This window comes from Pelodiscus sinensis, chromosome 1 (assembly GCF_049634645.1).
Source record: "Pelodiscus sinensis isolate JC-2024 chromosome 1, ASM4963464v1, whole genome shotgun sequence".
In the NCBI taxonomy this organism is placed as follows: domain Eukaryota; kingdom Metazoa; phylum Chordata; order Testudines; family Trionychidae; genus Pelodiscus; species Pelodiscus sinensis.
Genome location: NC_134711.1, coordinates 308,263,294 through 308,284,665, shown reverse-complemented (window position 1 = coordinate 308,284,665; position 21,372 = coordinate 308,263,294). Strand labels below are relative to the sequence as shown.

At 42.0% G+C, this 21,372-nt stretch overlaps 1 protein-coding gene across 7 annotated transcripts in view; it reads left to right on the top strand.

Annotated features, from left to right (window-relative positions):
• Nucleotides 1–21,372, top strand: part of LOC102456275 (N-acetylated-alpha-linked acidic dipeptidase 2) — a 65,977-nt gene continuing 44,605 nt past the window's right edge. For 2 of the 7 annotated variants that reach the window (XR_012900760.1, XR_012900761.1), the window contains exons 1-8: nucleotides 4–4,112; nucleotides 5,033–5,144; nucleotides 13,413–13,599; nucleotides 16,191–16,292; nucleotides 17,175–17,300; nucleotides 18,165–18,351; nucleotides 19,020–19,113; nucleotides 20,516–20,614. Coding sequence is in view for 5 of the 7 variants with exons in the window: in XM_025182260.2 (XP_025038045.2) it covers nucleotides 4,031–4,112; nucleotides 5,033–5,144; nucleotides 13,413–13,599; nucleotides 16,191–16,292; nucleotides 17,175–17,300; nucleotides 18,165–18,351; nucleotides 19,020–19,113; nucleotides 20,516–20,614 (989 nt within the window). In the remaining 2 variants the exon portion in view is untranslated. Of the gene's footprint in view, nucleotides 4,113–5,032; nucleotides 5,145–8,084; nucleotides 8,146–13,412; nucleotides 13,600–16,190; nucleotides 16,293–17,174; nucleotides 17,301–18,164; nucleotides 18,352–19,019; nucleotides 19,118–20,515; nucleotides 20,615–21,372 lie in introns of those variants that run through there. The other 5 variants (XM_075919382.1, XM_025182260.2, XM_006118383.4 and 2 more) reach the window with 5 other exon arrangements.

Below are 21,372 nucleotides of genomic sequence, written 5' to 3'. Positions count from 1 at the left end.
GCCCCCGCAAGGCTTCTTCACAGTCACAGGCTCCCAGCGCTGATAGTGGCCCTGCCTCCCAGCCTGGGAGTCCCAGCTGGGAGGCGGGGGTGTTGCGATCGCCGCTTATCCCGCATTCCTTTTTTTTCTTTTTTCCTTGACCAAAAGATACCATGTGTCCAGTATTTTTTGGGAGACCATCTGGCAACCCTAAATACAGATGACATTGAAAAGGCCAAATTATTACTGTTTTCCTTAGATACACCTTTCAAATTTTGCTCTAAGTACAGCACACTTGCTTGCTGTGAAATTTGAAGAAAAAGAAAAAAATTGATTTCAAGAAGAAAGCAGAAATTTAAACGTGTATGAGTCTGGTATGCAGCTTACTCATATGATCAGCAGCTGTAGTTCCAACTCAAGTCAGAGGGAGAAACACTTTTAAAGTTATGTCACCTCACCCATTGCCTGCCTCTTGGATTTCTCTTTTGGGGGTTGTTCCTTGTCCTTTGACATGCCAATTTTAAATGACCCAGGAAATGAGGTGTCCAACAGGTCTCTTGGGAAGATTCTTCCATATTTAGTATCTCACTTTCATGATGACATTCCCCCAATTTCAAACTCTTTGTTGCGCCATAAACTATTCCTCTCACTCCTTCATGTTTGCACCCTTTGGTTACATAGTTATCCCCTACCTACAGTTACCTTTTAGCCCTGCTGTGCATACTTAGCTCTTAGTCTTTCTTCATAAATGAGGCCCTCAGATTGTGTAGCTAAAAATAATGGAGTAGGTCTGGCACATTATATCATCCAGCTGCTTTTCTGTATCTGATGTTTATCTAAAGCTGTGGTTTACTGAGCATTCCTTTTCTCTGTCCTGGGTTTTCCTCCTGCTCTCCCCCCTCCTCACCTCAGCTCTCTATAGTGGTCTCAGCTGTGTGAGCACAGGAAAATGAAATTGATTCCTTAGACTGTCTGATGTGCCTGAACAACATTTTTTTAAAAAGTAAAAGGTCAGATTATGTCTAGTCCTGTAAAGATCAGATTACGTCTCAGGGGAAAATGGAGGAGAGTATACAAAGAGTTGGCCTCTTTCTAAATTGCTTCTTGCTTCCATCATCACACAGAAACTGGACAACCACAACACAATCCTTGCTTTCCTTCCGTGGCTGCTTCAGGCTAGTGTGAACAGTGGCATTATTGGACACACAAGAGCAGAGCAGTGGCTCCTCTTCCCTTCATAGCCAGCTTGTGCCTAGCTGCCTGAATAACTCTTTGGTTTGGAAGTTCCTTTACACATGCTGTTGAATGCTGATGCTGATGCGTGAGGCTTAGGAACAACCAGGAATAGGGGGCGAGTGTGCTGAATAACTTTCTACAGTTTGCCTCCTTTTCCAGCATTACAATTTAAATGGAAAGAATAAGTATAACATTGGGCATTTATAAACAAAAAGTGAAGCAAGGCTTAATATTTGACTTGTTCCAGTTAATGGAGCCATCTAGTTACAGCAGGCCAAGCAAGGGATGTAAATAATTAGCAAACACTTAACAAAACATCCCTGTTAATATTGTGAGGGTTTTTTTACATCAGCAGTAACATGTATGATCTCTTGATTATAAAAGCTATGTGTGTGTGAGAGAGAGTGAGATAGATGCTTGGTTGGGAACTCTCCTTACACCAATCTCCACCTCACCCTTTATTATAGTCACAGGACAATATTTTAATATATTATACTAATAAATAAATGGCTAAAGAGTCTGTGGCCTTCTATTGGCTAGTCTACAGATTAGAGCAGTGTTTTTTAAACTTTTTAAGACCGAGGAACACCAAACAATTTTTTTTATGAAGAACACCAAGGATTTTTTTGTTGAGCAAAAAAAAGAAAAGGTCGGGGGGGGGGGGGGGGGAGTTATTGAGCCAAAAAAGGTCACCTGCATCTTTAAGGGTGGCCATTTTGAACTCTGTTCTCCACGGCACACCAGTGTGCCACAGAACACAGTTTAAGAAACACTGGATTAGAGTCTACTCTCACTGTCAGATAAAGGAATTAAGACTAGCTGAAGTGGAAGAGCTGCTTTTACACTTGGTCTTCAAGATTTAGTCTCCATTGTTGACCCCTGCTATTGGTTGTGACACTGAACAGACCCAGACATAGCAATAAATTCATGTTGTACTTTCTAACTGTTGATACTGCTATTCTCATCCTCCCCTCCCACTTCCTTGCTCATCATCACATGAGGATTATGGACTTCAATTATAAACGCCTAAAAGCAGAAATCTGTTAGCATGCTGTCTGTTAAATGCCACCCAGGCACCTGTGGTGCTACATATACGCTAATAATACACCATGTGATGCCATCCCTTTACTTTCTGTAGGTGGAATTTCAGCTGGCATCTCAAATGAAGGTTTCTCTGCTCTGACTTCTGGAGGGAGCTTTGCAGGCTGTCATCAAGTGGTTACAAACAATGATAAGTAATTGCAAAACTAGACATGTTTCTCATGTGTTCAAGAAAACCAGCCACGATCTAAGATGGGTTAAAGCCATGGAGTGATTGAGACCACAGTCTCCAAGTGATATAACTGTAATTATTGTTCTGCAGAGGAACTGCTGAGTCCCTGGGAAGTGATATGAACATTAATCAGATCTTCCACCTGCTTTTCAATGTCTTCAGCTCAGCTGCCTGTGCTTGAGGAAGGAGTGAGACGTGGAGCCCAGCCATTTCTTTTAATGTTCCTGGCTGGGCTCACTCCTTCTATGTGGTGGTGACAGGCCATGTCCAGGGGTCTCCAGGAAGCTTTCACACCATCAACCTTAACATGTAACCTCATACAATAACTGGATCCAGTGTGGTTAGGTCTTTGCATCTCTTAGCTTCAGTGAGACTCTGCATGAATACAGGAGTTCACCTTTAGGAGCAGGGCCCTAAAATGCTTTAAAGGGAAAGTGTGCAATTGGCTAGAAACTCTTCCACTTACCTTAGGCAATGTGTCTGGATCCCTGGGCCTATCTCACAGCATGTTATACCTAGTTGCACACATACATAGGAACAAGTCTATAGGAGATCTGGCTAAGTAAAAACTTCAAGATTTGGTTGGAAGAGCCTTTAGAATCAATCATGCATGGTATGATGCATGGACTGCAGATTGTAAGCAACAATTTTGAAACTTTTGGTTTCACTCAACTTTATTGGATGAGTTTTGCAACTATTCACAGCAGAACTCCATTGTACTTAGAGCTGGACAACTGTTTGATAACATGCTTGGCAATAATCTGATGATAAATAACAAAGAATCAGTAACAGTCCTTAATGTTTTCCCTAAACCATAGGAGGCAGCCTTTTCTCCCCTTGCAACATAAACTTCATCAACCTCATCTCCTGTTACAACCCATTCCACTACAACAAATGGTAAATGAATATAGAAACAAGCAACTTTTAAATAAAAGCCGGGGAGAAAAGGTACACAAATTGTCTGATGGACCTTTGTGTCTCCCTGAGTATTTTTCTTGCTACTATTTTCTGGTCTGTGAATGTGAAAGAAATACACTTGTTTGATCTTAAATGTCCATAAAGGAATACATTTTGCCTCCAAGTTTTAAAAGGAACCGGGGGGCAGAGATGTAAGGGAACCAGGCTGCATCCTTGGTGCTGCCACTTACAGTCCAGCCTTGGGCATCATTTAATCTCGCCCTACCTCCATTTCCCCACCTGTGGAGGCGATAGATTCCCTGCTGGAGGGGAGCAGATTGAGGGGCTCGATCAAAGGCGCCACTAAGCCTTATCACAGAAACAGCCCCCAAAGCCACCGCAAGAATTTCCTCCCAGCGCCTCTCTTGGTGGAGCAGCCGCGCCCTGCCGCCCAGCCTCCCTTGGCACGCTGCGGGGCCAGCGGGAACAAGGAGGAACCAAAGGGGACGGGCCAGCAGGCAGCGGCCTCCGCGTGACCCATCACACACACACACACGGGCTTGTGCTTTGCTCCGACAGGGCACCACTGCGCGCTCTGCGGGCAGAGCGGAGCCCGGCCCCGCGTAGCGCCTGCGGGCCGGAGCCATGGGCGGCAGGCAGGGCGCGCTGCGCACCGGGCTGGGCTGCACCCTGCTGCTGGCTCTCTTCCTGCTGGGCTTCCTGGGCGGTGAGTACGCAGCGCCCCGCGCGGCTGGGCAGGAACCCTCCGCCCGCAGGGCCGGCAGCTCCGGCTGGGGAGCAGGAGACAGACACCCGGTGGGGCCCCCAGTGCTCAGGCAGGCGTGGGACCGGGGAGTGACAGACCGTTTGCGCTGAGCCCCGTCGTCCCTCCACACGCACAGCGCCCCCTGCACACCGCTCCTCCACCAGCCCACACCCCCTGTGTGTGTGTGTGTGGGGGGGGAGCTTTTCACAAGAAACTTTTTTATACCCTACTCTATGGACTACTATTATTGAAAGATGCACAGTTTTCCATTGTGCACTTGACATCACTGTTGTGGATTGTCAGTTTAATTGCAGTCATTTCCCCGTCGTTGTGAGTTTTTTTGCTACACAGGAGCAACACCACAAACATTTACAAGAAGTAACTGTTTGACAGTGCATTACTTGAAAATACTTTTAACTTTCCTCCTTTCCCTCCTCCTCCTCTGAACACCCAATAACTATTGTGGGGCTGGCAAGAGATGATGGAATCCTAGGCTCTCATCCTGAACATGTGTATGCTTCACATTAATTACATGGGCAGTTTCTCTAGGTAGGGGTTAGTCTCTCTCACTACAGGTCTAAAATTACTAACAGAAGAATGTTGTTAAGTGATATTCTATATTGACCAGTGCGTGCTCTTATCAATACAGGAGAGACTTACCACTTCATCATGATAAAGTAACAATAAATACTTTACTTTCTAGATGCTTTTATATGTTTTAGGCCACAGTCCAGCAAACACTTAGGCATCTGTTAAAATGTAAGCATTTGAATAGTTCCACTGACTGTAATGGGATTACTTGTGTTTAAAGTTAAGCATATTCACAAGTACTTGAGCATTATAGGGCTTAGTAAATATCAGCCTTTAATGATATTTTTCAGGCTGGTTAATGAAACCCACTAAAAAAACAACTAGTTCAACAGATGCCTATCGAAATGTGAGACAGAAACTTGTGACTGAAATGAAAGCAGAAAACATCAAGCAGTTTCTTCGGTAAACTTTGCACTTTTTGGTTTTCAAATAATTATATCAACCACAAAAGCCATAAATTGTAACAGTAGCCCTAGAGCATTAGTTGGCTGTGTTATTACATCTTTTATGTTTTGGGATTACTTGGTTTGTGCACAGTATTGAAAAAAGAAACAGAACACATGATCTCATTACAATGTTTTTTCAAAGTTGATGTTTTAGAAATTATTATACACCGAAGTGTCCTTTCCTCAAATTAGATGGATGAAGCTTGTGAAGTAGAGAATATGATTTTATATATAAAAATCTCCATTTACACACGTAAAAGGTTTTTTTGTGATATACTTGCTAAATAAATGTATATTTTAAAGATATACATATATTTGAATGACTGCAAAGACAAAACTTATATACACCCAGAGTATTGAAAAATCTCTGGTTTGAACAATACCATTTTCTCATTAAAAATTCATGCTGTTAGTTATGTTGCTTTTATTAAGATCATCTATGCATTTCTGTAAGTTCTCTATTTTTTATACGAAAGCTTTTCCATTACTGGAACTCCAGCCAGTATAACATTTCCCTCTGCACCTTACATTACTTAAGTCCTACCATCAATAAAGAACACTGCTTTAGTCTCAGTCATATGCCCTGGAAAAAGAAAATGTTTTATGTGTTGCAGATGGATAGCTATTACTTGATAAATAATATAGCTAGTGATTCATTAATCTCTGTGTTTCGACATCCAGTGATTCAATTAGGACAAAGTAGAAAGCAATTCATCAGATAGGAATATATTAACCATGGAAAAATGAAATTTAACTTTCTATACAAGTACTCTGTATATAGGGGCTGGATGGTATCCCTTTAAATGGTGGGTGAGCCCTTTAGTGGCCTTCCATGTAGGGTTGCCAGATGGGTCAACAAAAATACAGGACACACTTGACATTACATCACAATCTACATTACGTCTTATTTAGAAAATACCGAACATTTATATTTTCTCAATTTGTTTCCAGAACAGAAAGCTCAAATACTGGACTGTCCGGTTCAAAATTGGACATCTGTCAGCCCTACTTCCATGTCTTTCGTGTTTCAAAAGCCAACAGGACACAGTACCCTTGTTGGAGCATATGTAACTAGGTCTTGCATATTGTGCATCATTAGTAAGCTGGATTATTTGGATCCCATGGTGCTGTGTGCTTCCTTCATGCTAAGTTTGTTATGTGAAGAGCAAAAGACACATCAGTAGCCTTTACATCTGTCAGGAATGTCACTGGAAATGAATACAATGGCTCTTGCACATATTTACTTTCAGATAATGTAATCGAACATATCCCAAAGGCCAATGTAAATCAACTTTGGTTAGTAACATATGTTAAGACTGTGAGGATGTAGCTCATGACAACTCATGACTATTTTGATTTCTAAACATGTATTTATTTTATACCTAAGTGCTTTTCCTTCTTACATGAATTAGAGCCCATTAAATACATAATTTAGACCTTGTCTTGTTGTTGCTCACAGTAAACTTGAAAGTTCAATTTCTAAGTGAGAAAGAAAGAAGGAGGAAGGGAGAGCATACAAAAGTCTTAGAAGTATACACCCAAAAAACAGTGTGGAATTTCTCTGTAATTATGCTGAAGTCTTTTGGGCACAGAGGATGATCAGTATCTAGTCTGCTTACTTTCATCATGCCAGAAAACCTTCTATACATTTTTGCTAAATCAAACTAAAAAGCAGGAATTGCATAAATGTTTATGTTAATTCACTATCCAAAGACTGTTTTAACTGTGTTGTAAATTAAATACAAAATTAAGGCTTCCACATTACACCCTCATTCCCTGAAGCTATTCAGTCAGCCTGCATCGGGTGGGAAAAGCAAAACTTCAGCATCAGAAAACCAGGAAATATGGAGGTAAAAGTAATAACTCCTATATCATATAACCTAAAAGATGCACGCATTTGATCACTGCTCTGGGGAGAGTGACACCACAAAAAAAAAAAAAACATGAAGTGAACTCTAATATACCTTTAAAAATCATTTTAATATATGACCAAAAGCATTAATATTATCTTCATCATTGTGTTCCCATTATGCCTCTGGTGTTTAAGCCAACTGCTTTTCTGGGTCCCTGGACTAGGTAGGGGGAGCCAGCTCCATGCTCCTGGAAAGGGTGTGGCCTTGGGTGTAAAGGCAAGGTTGGGGCAGCTAGCCCTCAGTGCTGCTCGAACCACAGCGCACCCCCTTCCAGCCCTCAGGGCTGCTGGGAATGCTCCATGCAGTTCAATTGAAGGACCCAGGGCTCTGGATGCCGCCACTTCCGCAGTAGCAGCAGCTGGGAGCCCTGGGCCCTTTTGAGTCGCTGCATCCTAGGGCAGTTGCTCTCTTTGCCTTGCCCTGTTGGCAGCCCTGTGTTTAGGACAGCAGCGAAGCTCCTCCACTCCAGTTTGTTTCTGGCAAATCTTTCAGTGGTTCCCACATGTGCTCCAGTTTATTCAGCTCAGTTTCCACAGCTGTTTGCCATGTTTTTTTGTCCAGCTTCATTTTTGCCTGCCTTCAGGTGTCCATCTTATTGCTACTTTGGTGGTGGAATCAGTTTCTGTCTGAAGCACTTGGCCAGTCCATCTCCAGGGTGCTCATATCCTCTTGGCTGCACAGTGTCAATCGATATTGGTTTGAGATTGTTCTGGGTCAAAAAGATAACAGAGGATTTTTCTGAGGCACGCTGTATGGGATGGAGATAGTTTGGGTATGTCATATTTTCTCATTTCCCAGCATTAACATAGAGCAACCATAATTGTATGGATATTGCATGGAGCCTTTGGGTGCTTATGTAGGTGCATTTCTATACCTTAACATATGGATTTCTTTTAACTTTGAAGTTTCTGGCATTATTTTGGGGGGGGAGGGGACAACCCTACATTACTGATATGTAACTTAATTTAATATATTTTGTTTAGAATATCGGTATCCCATATCCGTAAAGGTATATAAGCATCTAAACCCCTTGGATTTGAACAGGTGAGTACTAACAGGGAGTTTTGAGAGGGAGTTCTCCAGGTGAAGGAGAAGCAGATACAGAACTCTTGAGGGAAGTGTGTTTTGTTATTGGGGCTTTCTAACTGTGAGCAGAGCTTGTGTTTGTTTGGTGTGTGGTGGTGTGGTTTTTTTTTTCCCCTGTTTGAGTGAGGCTTCAGAGAGGGAGTTCTCCAGGTAGAGGAGAAGCAGATACAGGAGTCTTGAGGGAAGTGGGTGTTGTGTTTGGGGTTTTCTTGCTGTGTGCTGAGCTTGTGTTTGTGAGTGAGGGTCGGTGTGTGTTCTTTTTTGTTTTTTGTTTATTTATTTATTTATTTATTTTCCCCTGTGTTTGAGAGTGAGGCTTTTTTTTTCTTTTCCCCACCTCCCCTCTGCCCTCCTCCTCCCCTTGATGGAGTTTGTGCTATGATTGGCAGGTGGAAACTATTGGCTTCTAATTAAAGTTTGAATTCTAGAAGCCTCTGCTGATTGGCTGAGCCTTGGTAGGGGGAGGGGCTTTACAAGGCAGTGGGCAAGCGACCAATGAGCTTGCAAACAGGTAAGTGCTAACAGGGAGTTTTGAGAGGGAGTTTGGAAGGGGAGAGGGAAGGGGGCGAGGGTCTCTTGCCTTTCTTTTTAAATCCCTTTTCCAGGACAGCAGCGATGGTTGGTGATGGGTCTGCTGTTGTTACCTGCACAGCGTGTGCCATGTTTGTCTTCCTCCCGGAAGAAAGAACGGATTTCATCTGCACCAAGTGCAAGCTGGTTGACATTTTGGAAGAAAAAATTAGAGGAGGCCCAAGTGTCGACCCTACGCTTGATCAGAGAGGATGAAGACTTCCTCGATAGAAGGCAGCATTTAATCCTTCAAGCACGGCAGGCAGAAGAACCAGAGAGGGCAGTACGTGACCAAGAAGAGAACTGGCAGCATGTAACTTCTAGAAGGAGAGAAAGGCCAGCACGGGAATCCCCCGATGCTATAGAGGTAAGCAATCGCTTTCAAGCTTTCTCCGCAGGCTCTGTAGTGCTGAAAGCTCTGGAAGGGACCTCACAAGGAAGAAACCAGAAGGGAACACCATCTACTGGAAGGCATGGGATGCGTAGTCCTACAGATGGGGGTTCCACGGCCACCACCCCCAAAAGGAAACGACGGGTGGTGGTGGTCGGGGACTCCCTCCTAAGAGGGACTGAGCCATCCCTCTGCCGTCTGGACCTGGAATCTCGAGAGGTGTGCTGCTTACCAGGAGCTCGCATTCAGGATGTCACTGAGAGGCTTACCAAGCTGATCAAACCTTCGGATCGCTACCCCTTTCTGCTTCTCCATGTGGGAACTAATGATACGGCCAAGAATGATCTTGAGCGTGTTACTGCGGATTATGTAGCACTAGGAAGAAGGATCCAAGAATTTGGAGCGCAAGTTGTATTCTCCTCCATCCTCCCTGTTGAAGGGAAAGGACTGGGCAGGGATCGTCGAATTGAGGATGTAAATGTGTGGTTGCGCAGATGGTGTCGCAGAGAGGGCTTTGGTTTCTTCGACAATGGGACTCTGTTCCGGGCGCAAGGATTGCTAGGAAGAGATGGGATCCACCTAACGAAGAGAGGAAGGATCATCTTTGTGGGCAGGCTTGCAAACCTAGTGAGGAGGGCTTTAAACTAGGTTTCTCAGGAGACAGTGACCAAAACCCTGAGGGGAGTGGGAAAGTCGGATACCGGGAAGAAATGCAGAGAGGAAGGGGCAAGAAAGAAGGACCCATGTTTCGAATGGAGAAGATAGGACGATCAACTGGTTACCTGAAGTGTTTGTACACTAATGCGAGAAGCCTGGGCAACAAACAGGAAGAACTGGAGGCCCTGGCCCAGACCAAGAAATATGATTTAATTGGGATAACAGAGACTTGGTGGGATGACTCGCATGACTGGAGTGCTGTCATGGAAGGGTATAGACTGTTCAGGAACAACAGGCAGGAGAGAAAAGGAGGAGGAGTTGCACTGTATGTAAGCAAGCACTATGATTGCTCTGAACTCCAGTATAAAGGGGGAGAAAAACCTGTTGAGAGTCTATGGGTTAAGTTGAAAGGAGCAAACAACAGCATTGATATTGTGGATGGTGTTTGCTACAGGCCACCGAATCAGGTGGATGAGGTAGATGAGGCTTTCTTCGGACAACTGAGCGAAGCTTCCAGATCGCAGGCCCTGGTTCTCGTGGGGGACTTTAATCACCCTGCCATCTGCTGGGAAACCTATACGGCAGTACACAGGCAATCCAGGAAGTTTTTGGAGAATGTTGGGGATAACTTCTTGACACAGGTGCTGAAGAATCCGACCAGGGACCGTGCGCAGCTTGACCTTCTGCTCACAAACAGGGAGGAACTAATAGGGGAAGTGGAGGTGGGTGGCAACCAGGGAAGCAGTGATCATGAGATGGTAGATTTCAGGATCCTGACCAAAGGAAGAAAAGAGAGTAGTAAAATATACACCTTGGACTTCAAAAAAGCAGATTTTGACTCCCTCCGAGATCTGATGGGCAGAATCCCCTGGGATGCTAACATGAAGGGGAAAGGAGTCCAGGACAGCTGGCAGTATTTTAAAGAAGCCTTATTGAAGGCACAGTAAGAAACCATCCTGACGCGTAGCAAGAGAGGCAAACATGGTAGGAGACCGGACTGGCTTACAGGGGAAATCCTTGGTGAACTTAAGCACAAAAAGGAAGCTTACAAAGAGTGGAATCTTGGACAAATGACCAGGGAGGAGTTTAAAGGTATAGCTCGAGAATCCCGGAGGGTTATCAGGAAGGCGAAAGCGCAAATGGAATTGCGACTGGCTAAGTATGTGAAGGATAACAAGAAAGGTTTCTACAGGCATGTTAACAAGAAGGTGATCAGAGAGGGTGTGCAGCCCCTACTGGATGAAGGAGGTAACCTAGTGACAGATGATGTGGGGAAAGCTGAAGTACTCAATGCTTTATTTGCCTCTGTATTCACGGACAAGTTCGGCTCCTGGACTTCTGCGCCAAGTGACGCAAGATGGGATGAAAATGAACAGCCCGTGGTGGGTAAAGAACAGGTTAGGAACTATTTAGAAAAGCTAAACGTACACAAATCCATGGGTCCGGACTTAGTGCATCTGAGGGTACTGAGGGAGTTGGCAAATGTCATTGTGGAGCCTTTGGCCATTATCTTTGAAAAGTCGTTGAGATCGGGAGAAATCCCGGATGACTGGAAAAAGGCAAATGTAGTGCCCATCTTCAAAAAAGGGAAGAAGGATGATCCAGGGAACTATAGGCAGGTCAGTCTTACCTTGGTTCCTGGAAAAATCATGGAAGGGATCCTTAAGAAATCCATACTGAGGCACTTGGATGAGAGGAAAGTGATTAGGAATAGTCAGCATGGATTCACAAAGGGCAAGTCGTGCCTGACCAATCTGATTAGCTTCTATGATGAGGTAACTGGCTCTGTGGACATAGGGAAGTCAGTGGATGTTATATACCTTGACTTTAGCAAGGCTTTTGATACGGTCTCCCACAATATTCTTGCCAGCAAGTTAAGGGATTGTGGATTGGATAAATGGACAGTAAGATGGATAGAAAGATGGTTAGAAGGCCGGGCCCAGCGGGTAGTGATCAATGGCTCGATGTCAGGATGGCAGTCGGTTTCTAGCGGAATGCCCCAAGGTTAGGTTCTAGAACCGGTTTTGTTCAATATCTTTATTAATGATCTGGATGAGGGGATGGATTGCACCCTCAGCAAGTTTGCGGATGACACTAAGCTGGGGGGAGAGATAGATACGCTTAAGGGCAGAGATAGGGTACAGAATGACTTAGACAAATTGGAGGATTGGGCCACAAGAAATCTGATGAGGTTCAACAAGGACAAGTGTAGAGTCCTGCACTTGGGACGGAAGAATCCCAAGCATAGTTACAAGCTGGGGACCAACCGGTTAAGTAGTAGTTCTGCAGAAAAGGACCTGGGGGTTACAGTGGATGAGAAGCTAGATATGAGTCAACAGTGTGCCCTTGTAGCCAAGAAGGCTAATGGCATATTAGGTTGCATTAAGAGGAGCATTGCCAGCAGATCCAGAGATGTCATCATTCCCCTTTATTCAGCTTTGGTGAGGCTGCATCTGGAGTATTGTGTCCAGTTCTGGGCCCCCCACTACAAAAAGGATGTGGACGCATTGGAGAGGATCCAGCGGAGGGCAACCAAAATGATTAGGGGCTGGAGCATATGACTTATGAGGAGAGGCTGAGGGAGTTGGGTCTGTTTAGTCTGCAGAAGCGAAGAGTGAGGGGGGATTTGATAGCACCCTTCAACTTCCTGAAGGGAGGTTCCAAAGAGGATGGAGAGAGGCTGTTCTCAGTAGTGACAGATGGCAGAACAAGGAGCAATGATCTCAAGTTGTGGTGGGAGAGGTCCAGGTTGGATATTAGGAAAAACTATTTCACTAGGAGGGTGGTGAAGCACTGGAATGGGTTACCTAGGGAAGTAGTGGAGTCTCCATCCCTAGAGGTGTTTAAGTCTCAGCTTGACAAAGCCCTGGCCGGGTTTATTTAGTTGGAATTGGTCCTTCCTACAGCAGGGGGCTGGACTTGATGACCTTCTGAGTCTCTTCCAGTTCTATGATTCTATGATTTAGGTGCCTCAACTTCAGTTTTGTCTCCACAGTGATCCACAAAACTGCTCCCTAAACTTGTAGGCATCTAAATTTACTCTGTGCCTAAGTTTCTGCCTCTCAGCAAGCATGTTGCTCCTCCCTCCAGGCATTGAGCCAACTGGCTCCCACCTATGCCTTATAGCAGTTCAGAACACATGCATTCATCCACTTAAGTTGGAAGCAGAGCTCAATATAGTACATATGATTAATGTCTGCCTCCTAAATGAGACCTCATTCAAAATTTGGAAGGTGGCAGTGCAACCAATCTCATAATATTTATCACAATGGTTAGAGCACTCACCCAGAATATGGGAGACCCTGGTTAAAATCCCCCGTCTTTGTCAGAAGGGCAGAAAGGATTTCAGCAGGCAGTCTCCTCCTTAGGAAAGTGGCATAACACTTGTGGAAGTTACTCAGAAAGAAAAACTGAGCTGATTAATCTTAGGAAAGATTTCTGCACTTTACCCTACCTCAGGTTCTGATAACTGTCTTGTGCTGCTCAGTGTTTCATTTAAGAGACTTAACCATAGCAATTTACTCCTTGCATGTGTTGTGAAGATTATTGACTCTTCTGTCAATTGCTTTTCTGAACTCTGCTTACCCATGACTTTGTTTTGTTTTAGTTTATTCACAAAGCTCCCTCACCTGGCAGGAACAGAACAGAACCTTCACCTAGCTAAGCAAATTCAAGCCCAGTGGAAAGAATTTGGATTGGATTCAGCAGAGCTGGTTCATTATGATGTCCTCCTTTCTTACCCAAATGAAACTCAGCCCAACTATGTCTCAATTATTGATGATCAAGGGCATGAGGTGATCTTATTTTAATAACTATATGTTGAATAGCTGTTTAAAGAAACAGGGTCAGATAGTACCCACATATATACCTGTACATCTTTATTGTGTTTTATAATCTGAAGAAAACTCTCAACCTTAAAAAGGAAAGTCCGCTATTGGCCAGATCTCTTGGACTAATGACTAGAAATGATTTCTGCCAGGACAAATCAGTGGAGATTGCTTACATCCTGCAAACACATGAAAGTTGTCCACTGGCTTATTGCACCCTTTTTGTGTTGCTGTGCAACAAACCAAGCACAAGGCTGGTTTTGTGTGTGGTAAAGCCAACCCTACCCTAAGATCCAATGCCAATATTTCACTGCTTTTCACATACAATTTTGACACCTCCATATGATTAGGGTTTTTTTCTGGCTTCCCCTCTTAAAAGTGTCTAGTGCACCGAAGTAGATGTAATAACATATGAATGCATTACATGCCTGCCTTCTCTGCAGAATACAATAATATCATGGAGGAGCTACAATAATCTTGCAGAATTAAGAGTTTGGAAAATAATATGAAATATCAAATAACCATTCAAATGAAAGTGAAATCTTTGTTTATTCCATTTATATGTTAGAGAAGGGGAAGTAGCACTGCCATAATTAAGGTTGTCTAACACTTTCCATTCTAGGATCCTCTTTTCAGTCACTTAGGCCATTGCCACACTATAAACATTTAGACTGAAATTTTCCATGCTGGGTGTCTGCCTCATGCTGAATATTTTTTTAAAAATTTCTGCTGAACAAGTATATTGTTTTGCCCATGTTAAATTCTAGTGACCTTTTTTCTAAGAAGCTCTGAAACCCCTACATTTGGAAGAGGGGCTTTGGCAGAGATTGCTTTGTGTCAGGGATGTGCCTTTTGTTATCCCTGTGAAAAATATATCTAGATTTGCTCAAGTTATAAGCCTTTGAGGAATTGAGGTTTACACATGATCAGTAACTACTTGGTATATCTTCACAGTTAAAGTCCATGAAGACTTTGTATCCATGGAGCATGCTCCAGCCTAGGGCTGAGCAGGAGTTTACTGGACTTTGGGATGCTGCACGCTGGGCTTTGAGACTGAAAGTAGGGCAGCTGCCTCCCCTGTGCTCACAGAGCCCCCTCTGTTGACTTCCAAACTGGGGAAAAAAGAAAGCCACATGGATGGCATGGAGAGAGGACACGAGCCAGACCAGGGTGAGGACAGGGAGAGGAGATTGGGACAAGGAGCCTGTGGGGGTAGGGAAAACAGATCCTGGGAACTAAGGTTGGGGGCAGTTGAGGTGAATTGAGGAGTTGGAGGTAAGGAAGACTGGGACTGGCAGCAAGTGAAGTGGAAGGGAAGACAATTCAAACAAAGAACCATGCTGTGAGGGAAGCATTGGGCATGACCCTGGCATAATTAGTGATGGGAAAGGAACACTGGAGCGTAGGGACAGTGGGATAGAAACTCCAAGTGAGAAGATTAGAAGTGGCTGGCACAGGAATGGGGATTGAAATGAGAATCATGTGGAGTAGAAACTGGGACTGGCTAGATGAGGAAAATGGGACAGGGATAAGGAGCCTGGGTGAGGAAGAGGCAGGACTAAGACAGGTATAGGCTGGAGGGTGAAGGGGAGTAAGGGTGAAATTTGGAGTAAATGGTTAGGACAGTTTGTGGCCACTAGAGCACTATCCCCTCCAGTCTATGAAATTACACACACACAAGTTAGGATAAAAGAACATTATTAAGGTTTTAGAGTCAAGCACTGAAAAGACAGGAAATGCCAGAATTAAGATTGCCTGCGTATTGTTAATTCAGCCCCATTGTGCTCATGCTTTAATTGTATGTTCACATATTCTCTGGCATTTCCTACCTTTCGGGTACTTGACTTTTCAACCTTAGTGTGTGCACATGAAAATCCCACTATTCTGCTAAGTGGACAACCAGTCTCAAAGTAACATACCCTGAAAAATTCATGGACTAATTTTGTTTAAATACACAAATAAATAAATAAATAAACAGATGAATACATAAAATATTTACATAATAATGATCAGATCCAAATTAAACGCCTCATCCTTCCACGCTTATTAACACTGAGTAGTGCTTCAGTGTATGAATGAGAGTAGAATGGGCTTTAGATATATGGGAGTATTCTGAATAGTAACAAAAGTTCTTAACCTAATCAGAGAATAGATTAACTACTGAAATAATAGGAGGGAGCAATAATATAAGTGGAAGCCACCAGTAAATTACAAAAAGTCTCTATAAAAACAGACACAAACTAATTGTCATTCATTTTCAGCAATCTTTAGTTATTCCTCTGTTTGGATTCAGAGGAGTCATAAAACCTTATATTCACACCAATATCTATCTATCTATTTACTCTCATTCAGTTATGAAGTTCTAACTATGTATACCTTTATCACTTCATTACACATGATTTATTTTTTGCTATTTTCATCTAAAATGGTGTTCTGTTTTAATAACTAAATTTAGCGCACAAAATTTTGCCAAGACTTCACTGAACTTGCCCAGAGAGAGAATTTCCCATATAATTTTTATTAAAGTAACTGTTTATTCTTCTTGGCTCTTTTGGTAGATTTTCAATACATCATTGTTTGAGCCGCCTCCTCAGGGATATGAAAACATTACTGGTGTGCTGCCACCATATAATGCTTTTTCTGCACAAGGAGTACCAGAGGTAGGAAAATAATTCTTATGAATCCTGAGGGTTGAAACCATATTTTGGGAAAGAGTCACTGTCGATCTGTTGTTCTGACTTCTTAGCATATTTTTGCAGAGAGCTCAGTTAGGTAAGGTGAATACTGAAGTTCATTATGCTATAGCTTAACGAACAGCTACAGTTTGTGCTGAATACAATACAGTCTAGAAGTTACCCATTTAACAAAAAATGTTCTAAAATTATTCAAATCAGATATTACAATTTCTATTTAGAAAGATACTTCATTGTCTAGGTAAGGCTCATATTGTTCCTTCTACTGGGGAAACCTAGGACATAGGGTGGCAGGAAGTACTCTGAAATTTATCTGCTTTATTCATTAAGAATTCTCGTTTGTTTTAAATCTGAAGCACACGCATGCTATGAAAGGCCATACTTCCTAAAGTTAATGTGATTGATTCTTCTGTGGGGAATAATACCAGAAAACATTCAACACACATGTTGCCTCTCATGAGTGGACTAAAATAAGTAAAATAGGAAGTCTGTCTATTGAGTAGCAGCGTATTAGGAATAGCAATTTTTTCTGCACTCATGCCATAAACAGCTTGCGCGTGCTTTGCCAGAAGAACAATCGAGTACTGTAGTATTCAACATCAGATAATGAGGATGCTTCTAACCATGGGTTTATGTAAAGAATTGAAACAAGCCTTTCTATCAAATAATTTGGGAGAATTTTGCCATTCATTTTAGTGGGCACTGGATCAAGTGTGTAGAACTGTATATACTGTGTGTACTGTATAAGAGATGTTCAATAAATAAAGTTGTGTGATTTTAAAAACAGATAGTTTATAAGGCTAAAACAGAATAATTTCTAATTTCTGGCCTTCTTTTTTCCCCGGACAGGGAGATTTGATGTATGTGAACTATGGCCGTACCGAAGACTTTTTCAAGCTAGAGCGAGAGATGGGAATTAACTGTACTGGAAAGATTGTTATTGCCAGATATGGGAAAATCTTCAGAGGAAACAAAGTAAGTTGTAGGGTTGGGGTAGGATGGTAGGGTTCATTTCTCTTTCTTTCTTTCTCTCTCAAATCATAATTAGATCAGCAAATTAAAGGTCTGAGGCCACTTACATTGAACATTAAGCCCTCGCTACAGAAGCCCAAGAATGTCATAGCCAAATGCAAAAAATTTGACATTTCTCAAAAGCAAATAATTTTGCAGGTTAAAAATGCCATATTAGCTGGAGCCAATGGGATTATACTGTATTCAGACCCTGTTGACTACCCTGTTGTTCCTTCCAAAGAGAGATTTTTATTCCTTTATACCATGAAGTAAATGTTTTACTGTAAACTAGAACATGTGAGCCAATTCTGATCCAAGAATCAGGCCTGCAGTGTATGCTCATAATGTGTATTAACAATGACTTGAAAAACAGGAAAGTGAGACGGCTGGTTTGGAGTACTGAAATTGTGACTTGAGATGAATTCACTCTCAGAAGGTGCTTGCAAAAGATTAGTTTAAGAGGATTTATTAGCCCATACAACCAGTAAACATTACTGCCTCTTTCCATCCATAGATCTCAAAACATTTTCAAGGAGTAGGTATTGTCCCATTTTGACACCTGGAAAAACTGAGTCATGGAGGTTAAATGACTTGTCTAAGGTCATACAGCAAATTTAGCTGTGTTGACAATAGTACCTTGTTCTCCTGCCTCAGACTTATGCTCCATGCTTGAGATCATGCTGCATTTTGACATATGTTTCCCTTGAGTTAATAATTCCACATAAAAATTCTGAAGTGTCTCCTGATTGGTGATGTGTTGCAAAGCCCTAGAATATCATAGCCAAATACACACATTTTGACATTTCTTAAAAACAAATAATTTTGCAGGTTAAAAATGCCATATTAGCTGGTGCCAAAGGGATTATACTGTATTCAGACCCTGCTGACTACTGTGCCCCTGGAGTAGATCCTTATCCATCTGGCTGGAATCTTCCTGGAGGTGGAGCCCAGCGTGGAAATGTTTTAAATCTGAATGGGGCAGGGGATCCTCTCACACCAGGTTATCCAGCAAAAGGTGAGTGACAGATTTGTAGCTCTAAACATCGGACACTTTCTGAACTGGTGTTGAAAAGGATCTTGTCACTAGTGATTAAACTGTTGTTCATACTCATCAAAAAAGTCCTGCTGTTTAAGAGGATTTCCAACAAGAGTTTATTTTCCTAGGGTGGAACACGTTTTCATTCCAACTGGCCTTCCTCAAGTAAAAACATTTTCTGGCAAATATCTCTCTGCATATTATCCAGCATTTACAGTACTTATAAAACAGAATGTGCATAGACCACGCAGTAAAAATGAGTTTGGATTTACTGAGATTTGCAAGGAACTATGTTTCTCAAGAGGACCAACTGAAACTGGATTATACCGTACCATCAAAGAGGAGAAATAATCTTGCTTGGATGTATATTTCTTTGCGGATCATAAATGCCAAGCAGAAAAACATCAGTTTATGTTTATATGGATTGAAATTTCTACTTTAAAACTAGCAGTTGCTACTGGAGTCAGTAGAACTAATCCCTGATGTGTGATAAAATGGTAGGTGACTAGAGGTTATATATCAGGGATCAGTGTACGTTGATCCTAGATGTGACTGTTGGACTCTTTTTTTACAAAAACCATTTCAATTAAAAGACAAACTGATGAGGACAGGAAACCTGATATTCCAATATATTCTTGGTTTTTCAGAATATACCTTCAGGTCCAATATTGACGAAGGAGTAGGAATTCCCAAAATCCCAGTTCACCCCATTGGATATCATGATGCAGAAATACTATTACAGTAGGTAGAGATCAATCCTTTGTACTTGGGTTCAGTATTCATGTTCACACTGCAAAAAGTCTTTTCTGCATTGAAAGTTAGTAAATTGATGCCCTTTTTATTGCTTCTGCCTGTTACACACATACACACTCGAGTATACATATAAAAACATAAGAACATAAGAATGGCCATACTGGGTCAGAACAAAGGTCCATCTAGCTCAGTAGCCTGTCTGCCGACAGTGGCCAGCACCAGGTGCCACAGAGGGGGTGGACTGAAGATAATGATCAAGTGATTTGTCTCCTGCCATCCTTCTCCAGCCTCTGATAAACAGAGGCCGGGGACACCATTTCTATCCTCTGGCTAATAGCCTTTTATGGACCTAACCTCCATGAAATTATCTAGCTTCTCTTTAAACTCTGTTATAGTCCTAGCCTTCACAGCCTCCTCTGGCAAGGAGTTCCACAGGTAGACTACGTGCTGTGTGAAGAAGAATGTTCTTTTATTAGTTTTAAACGTGCTACCCATTAACTTCATTTGGTGTCTTCTAGTTCTTCTATTATGGGAACTAATAAATAACTTTTCTTTATTCACTCTCTCCACACCACTCATGATTTTATATACCTCTATCATATCCCCTCTAAGTCTCCTCTTTTCTAAACTAAAAAGCCCCAGTCACTTTAACCTCTCTTTATATGGGACCCGTTCCAAACCCCTAATCATTTTAGTTACCCTTTTCTGAACCCTTTCTAAGGCCAAAATATCTTTTTTGAGGTGACTGTAAACAGTATTCAAGATGTGGGCGTACCATAGTTTTATACAGGGGCAGTGAGATATTCTGTCTTATTTTCTTTCCCTTTCTTAATAATTCCTAACATCCTATTTGCCTTTTTGACCGCCGCTGCACACTGTGTGGAAGTTTTCAGAGAACTATCCACGATAACTCCAAGAGCTCTTTCCTGAATTGTCATAGCCAAATTAGTCCCCATCATACTGTACGTATAGTTGGGGTTATTTTTTCCAACGTGCATTACTTTACACTTATCCACATTAAATATGCTGCAGAAATACAAACAATTGTTCTCTGTAAGTCTTTTACTGAAAGACAAAATGGGGAACAATTTTATTCTGTAGATTTTCCCCAAAAGAGATACAAGACTAGAAGTTTATTTTATTAGTCTTTCTACTTAACTCTATCCTCATTTTAGTGTATGAATATCTCTAAGCATTTTTAAAGAATTTATGCTAATTCACAGGCCCTCTTAGCAAATAGTAAATAATTGCACATACAGTTTGTTCAACACAATCATCTAGAGCTTTGTAATCCTTCCTCATACTCATTTTCAAGTGTGTTACTTCTGTGGAGAGACTTCGACTCTTAGCCCATTGGCTAACTGTTTTTGTCTTGGTTTTATCTTAACAGCTTCCTGGGAGGACCTGCAGCACCAGACAGTAGCTGGAGGGGAAGCATCAATGTGTCTTACAACATTGGTCCTGGATTTGCAGGCAGCTATTCTACAAGGTTTGTTTGAACACTTTTAACTATTTATTGAACATTGCAAAACCAAGTAAAACCTTTCAGGATAGGAGTCTGAGGAATATTTCATCTTGGAGCTTAGCAGAGAAATTAACTTCCCTATGAAACGGCAGTATAGCTGGATGAGAATCTTTAAATCCTATGTCAAAACAATGGGCCTCCTGCATGACAATGAGAAGACTGCTATTGAACAGGCATATATACATAAAAGCCATGTATATCTCCCAACTCTGCTCTTACATTAAGTTTCAGTCAATATTTTCTTGACAGTTTCAAAATTTAACATTGGTCAAGAGTAACTAGCCTTTTTATTAACTTTTCCCCATGTCTAGAGAAAAGCAAATGTTTTAAAACCTTTCTCTTTCTTTTTCTTCAGTTCTTTTTCTAAAGACTAAGGTAGTGTTTTCTAAACTTTTTAAGACCGAGGAACACCAAACAGTATTTTTTTTTTATGAGGAACACCAAGGATTCCTTAAGCCAAGGATTCCAAAAGCCAAGATCCTTAAGATAGCTAGGCTCTTATCTCCCATAGAAATCTGTGGGAGTTAGATACCTAAAATCTTTTGAGGATCTGATCCAAAATGTGTTGAACACACTGGAGAGCAATAAACTGTATAATGAGAGGAAAACAATATTAAAATGGACAGAACATGTATTAGGTTGCTAATTACATTTCTTGATTACTTATTTATTCATAGGATTTTTGACACCCGTGACAGTATCCTTATAAATCAGTTATTGGA